This window comes from Henckelia pumila, chromosome 1, assembly GCF_033568475.1.
Source record: "Henckelia pumila isolate YLH828 chromosome 1, ASM3356847v2, whole genome shotgun sequence".
Classification (NCBI taxonomy): Eukaryota; Viridiplantae; Streptophyta; class Magnoliopsida; order Lamiales; family Gesneriaceae; genus Henckelia; species Henckelia pumila.
This window is the reverse complement of record NC_133120.1, coordinates 163,214,357-163,218,995: the sequence shown is the minus strand read 5'-3', so window position 1 is coordinate 163,218,995 and position 4,639 is coordinate 163,214,357. Positions and strand designations below refer to the sequence as shown.

The following is a 4,639-nucleotide window of genomic DNA, read 5'->3' as shown; positions in this document are numbered from 1 at the left end:
TAAATAAAGACGCCAAAATTTTGAAAACGCATATTATCATAGCAAAAGCTTTTTTTTTTAAAATATATAAATGTTCTCCTTTTTTGTTTTTTGTTTTATTTTTTAAAGCATAATAATGTTTACGTACGCGAGATGAACCCAATGAACCTTCTAGAAGGCTGGCGGCCTGGAACAAATGAGGTGGCGCCACGTGCGCGCTCTCATGCGGTCAACAATAATGTTCAATAAACGACTGCCAATTCTTGTTTTGTTGATTGGTCAAAATTAAAGGAGAAATAAAATAAAGGTAATAAAAAAAATAAAAAAATAAAAAGAGTAAAATATGGCTATAAATCACCACCTACCTCTACAGCTGCTTCATTCCATCAAATTTGGGTGAATTTAAGCTAAAATCTACAATCTACTCTCTATTGCAGAAGGGGTGTTCTGAGGTAAAAATTATTAAGAGTGAAGAAATGTAATTCACCTGTGTTATCATATCGTTCTATTTTCTCTATTTAATCTTCGTTATTGTTCACGAGATAAATCCGTTTGTGCTATTTTTGTTCCTTGTATCGCGATTTGTTGATTTGTTTTTCTTTACTTTAAGGTCATGTTATAGGTTTGATGGATTGTGTTTCGGGTCCTGGTTGGCTTAGTTTTGACTTTCGGGGATTCACACGAGCTTGATCTTCATGCTCGTTGATCTGATGTGTTTGGTCGTGTTATTTGTGATTTGTTTTGTTTGACATTTAATTTTGGTGAAATCAGTTTCGGGGTATGGGTTTCTGGTTAATAGTTTCCTTTTTGGCTGTTTTTTCACCTAATCTGGTCGTGTAAATGTAGTTTTTGTTGGCTAACGATAGTTTGAGGTCATTATATGCTATGCTTATTTTTCTCATTAATCTAATGGTTTATCGGGTTTGGCACGTTTTTATTAAGCTTAACTGTTGCCCATATTCTATTGATAATGGGGGTTTTCTTGAAGAGAGAATCGAGTTTTATGGTAATGTAGAATTCAATTAAGAATCTGGGCCTGAAGGTTGCACTTAATTTTCTGGTTACTTTCTTGGGCTGTTGTTTCTAGACATGTGACTTGATATTGTAATAATCTGAAGGTTTGAGCTACTATTCGCAAATCATGGTAGATAGCATACTCAATATTTCATGTCATTGTGTATGGCAAAAAAATTATTCCACTTCCTCTGTTTCTTAGATGATAATCACTATTTTCCCCCCTCGTATCATCTAATTTTCCTGTAAATAGTTTCAACTGGAGTAGTTTTCATTTGACAGTGGTTTCACTATCAAAGTCTTCCTGTGAAATTTTTTATGCAATAACTGAGCTTGAAATCTCATGTTATTATGTATGCTTGAAAGTTCACTTTTCGCAAGTCGCGGTTTGGTTTTTTCCACATGGCCATATAGGAAAACTTATTTTGATTGTTTCAGATCACATACAAACATGGTGAAGGCAGTCGTAGTTCTCAGCAGCAGCGAGGGTGTTAGTGGCACCGTCCACTTTTTGCAGGAAGGAGATGGTAGCTTTCATTTTTTCAAATAAATTTATGTTCCTTGTGTATTTTTCTTCAATCCTAGGAAACTTATAGTGTTAGTGTTTCGTACTTTAGGTCCTACTACTGTGACTGGACACCTTTCTGGCCTTAAACCTGGACTTCACGGCTTTCACGTGCACGCCCTTGGTGACACCACCAACGGCTGTATGTCAACTGGTAATGACTCTGGCTTTCTTTACCATAACTCTATTTTATATGATAAGAATTTGTTGGCCTCATACTATTATTCTTGTTTAACATTTTCCTAGTTGTAATAATCATATTTTGTTAATTTTAAATTGTAGGACCTCATTTCAATCCAGCTGGCAAAGAGCATGGTGCTCCTGGGGATGAAGTTCGTCATGCTGGTGACCTTGGTAATGTCACAGTTGGAGAAGATGGTGAGTACTTTAAATAATTCATTGTTTGCTCATTCACTGCCTTACAGCGTTGTGGTACTTAATTACTCATAAAGGGAAAACTGGTTGAGATTTTTCTAGGAAAAACAGAAAAATTGATTTTCACATTTCCCCTTTAGATTTCTTTCATGTTTTCTCCCAGCCATGTGTTTTGATATACCGATGCGGATTCCCTTTGAATTAGCTTTATTTAAATAAAGGATTTGGAACATTCATCATTACGGTGTGATATCTGGACATCTCACATATCATAGCATTCTTGCTTGCATTCAGGAATCGTATGCTAATCCTGTTTTTCCTCTAAAATGTTTTAGGAACTGCTGCTTTCACAATAGTTGACAAGCAGGTTTGTTTTATTCTCTAACTGTTTACATGATCAATTTAATTTCATTTTCTACATCAAACGTCTCAAGTAGCTTTTTTCACTTTTCAGATTCCACTATCAGGACCACATTCCATAATTGGAAGAGCCGTGGTTGTCCATGCTGATCCTGATGATCTCGGAAAAGGTTGGTGTTTTGATTTCAGTAATTATTGATACAAATGATAGGCAAGGAAAATAGTAAACGGAACAACTAGTTTTAAGTGCTCCGTTATCGTGTTGATCAGTAATGAGACTTCCCCCCATCTCCCCGAAAGAAATAATTGAACAATCTCTTATTCTCTATTCGGAAGTCTCCATGAAACTTCAGTAATTTAGTATTTTTTTCCAGTTGTCCTTGATTTGAAAGGTACGGTTTATGTTCCTGACTATATGCTATTATCTCATGAATCCCCCCATTGTTGGTTCAGGTGGTCATGAACTTAGCAAGAGCACTGGGAATGCTGGTGGAAGAATTGCTTGCGGTGAGAAAATTAGTCCTAGCCTCTATTTGAAGGATCTAATCTACCAAATTGTCTGCATAAGCAGTCAGAAAGAGGATTTTCAAATTGCTTATTATGTGATATTATGCACTTGTGCTCGAAACGAGTTAATTACATTAATTTGATGTCTACAACAATGTAAGCTAAGCCGAAGATGATGGATACCCAAGCTGCTTGATCCTAATTAATTAGAAACTAAATCTCGTTTATAGGTACATCCTTAATAGCACATGTTGGTGTCTACTTGTCTTGCAGGTATCATTGGACATCAGGGCTGAACGCATCCGATTATGCTTTATGCTTTCGTTTTAGCTTACATATAAGTGTACCCTGCGAGAACCGTCCATTATCATTTGCTACCTACTGGGTTATCAATAAAGAGTTGTTTTCATGGACAAGTTTCAGTGTGTTATGTAAACTTTCAACCTGTTACTTCGATCCAATTTTCGAACAGAGTATGTTCTCATTTCTGATGTTCTTGTAATATCTCTTTCTCTTTGTTCGTTCTGAAATTAAACATTTGCGTTGCTGTTAAATTCTTCATTCTGTTGTTCACTCTAAGTATGCATCAGTGTTGCCATTGGCAGTAGGCGGTGGAGGGTGGTTAATGACCGCCTTGGCCTAGGCAGTTGATTGCTTTTACTACTTTTTATACATAATTATATATAATCATACAATATATGCATAAATTAAATATGGGTGATGAGTTGACTATTATGTTTTAAATAATAAACGTATAATGTATTAATAATAGGGTTTTATTAAATTTTATTGATTTTTGCCCGGTTCGTTCGCCGCCTCGCCCTTCCCAGCTCACCTTTACCGCCTGCAAAACCATTTAAGGCTAAGGCGGTGCGGTCGGGACAAGGATCCTCTGCTGTTTTGAGATAACGGCGGCATTTTGGGACCTTTGCCAAGCCTAAGTCAATTAATTTTTCTTTGGGCTTTTTGTTTTGGGCTTTCCCCTTGTTTTACAACTGACCTTTTTTTTTTTAAATTTTTGTTTCTTATTTTACTTTTTTTACTTTCGTTTTCTTTTTTATTTGTTAAGAGTTTTTCCTTTCTTCATTTCAAGAAAGCTTCAAAAATAAAGGTTAACAAATATAATTTTTAAATCTATTTTAATTGCTCTAGAAAACTATAAAACTCAAATTTAACAATTATAATTTTTTTGACCTATTTTTAGTTGCTCTAAAAGGCTTCATAAATCAAGGTTAACAAATATAGGTCTAACTGCTCAAAAGTTCGTGAACAAGCTTCAGTGTTATATTACTATATCATAATCTATTTATTTATTTTTTTTATATTAAGTTTTTTTTTTTTTTTAAGGGGAAAAATTCCAATTTTCCTTCGTAATAACTTCTTTTATTACATGTCTATTTGATTTTAATTACAATTAACTAAATACCAGATCAATCAATATTCTTTTGAAACATGACAAAGAGATTGCAACTTTGCATTACAAGCATTAAACTTTTGAAGAAACGATAGTTGCATAGGTGTCAAGTATCCAATGAATCACAAATTCAATTAATGTCACAAAACCACCATAAATATAACAGAAAATGATGTGCAAATCCACTCAAAAGTACACACTTGAATAAGGTATCAGTAGTCTTGGTGGATCCTTGCAAACACAAACTTGCTCTCTGTACTTTGAGTGAAGAATGTACTTATCAAAATGAGAATAAGCCAAAGCGTGAAATTTGAAGTTTATGTCAATATGGAAACAAAAATAAATAAATATTAGATATGTATCTTCTGTACATATTTCAAATAACATTACATACCTTCAAAAAGCAAGACAACTAATCAAGAATA

At 34.3% G+C, this 4,639-nt stretch overlaps 1 protein-coding gene across 1 annotated transcript; it reads left to right on the top strand.

The window, feature by feature from the left end:
* Window positions 1-294: 294 nt before the first annotated feature.
* LOC140877196 (superoxide dismutase [Cu-Zn] 2) lies at window positions 295-3,361 on the top strand. Its single transcript, XM_073280729.1, has 8 exons — window positions 295-431; window positions 1,432-1,520; window positions 1,611-1,712; window positions 1,841-1,936; window positions 2,269-2,300; window positions 2,388-2,463; window positions 2,747-2,800; window positions 3,074-3,361. Exons 2-8 carry the CDS (start codon window positions 1,445-1,447, stop codon window positions 3,094-3,096), a joined length of 459 nt encoding a protein of 152 aa, XP_073136830.1. The 5' UTR covers window positions 295-431; window positions 1,432-1,444; the 3' UTR covers window positions 3,097-3,361.
* Window positions 3,362-4,639: the final 1,278 nt, after the last annotated feature.

What these genes read in the sequence shown, in the direction of transcription:
- LOC140877196 (XM_073280729.1), top strand. Translation starts at nt 1,445, where the DNA reads ATGGTGAAGGCAGTCGTAGTTCTCAGCAGCAGCGAGGGTGTTAGTGGC. An exon ending in TCACAATAGTTGACAAGCAG is followed by an intron (nt 2,301 to 2,387) that starts GTTTGTTTTATT and finishes TTCACTTTTCAG; the next exon opens with ATTCCACTATCAGGACCACA. An exon ending in TCCTGATGATCTCGGAAAAG is followed by an intron (nt 2,464 to 2,746) that starts GTTGGTGTTTTG and finishes TTGTTGGTTCAG; the next exon opens with GTGGTCATGAACTTAGCAAG.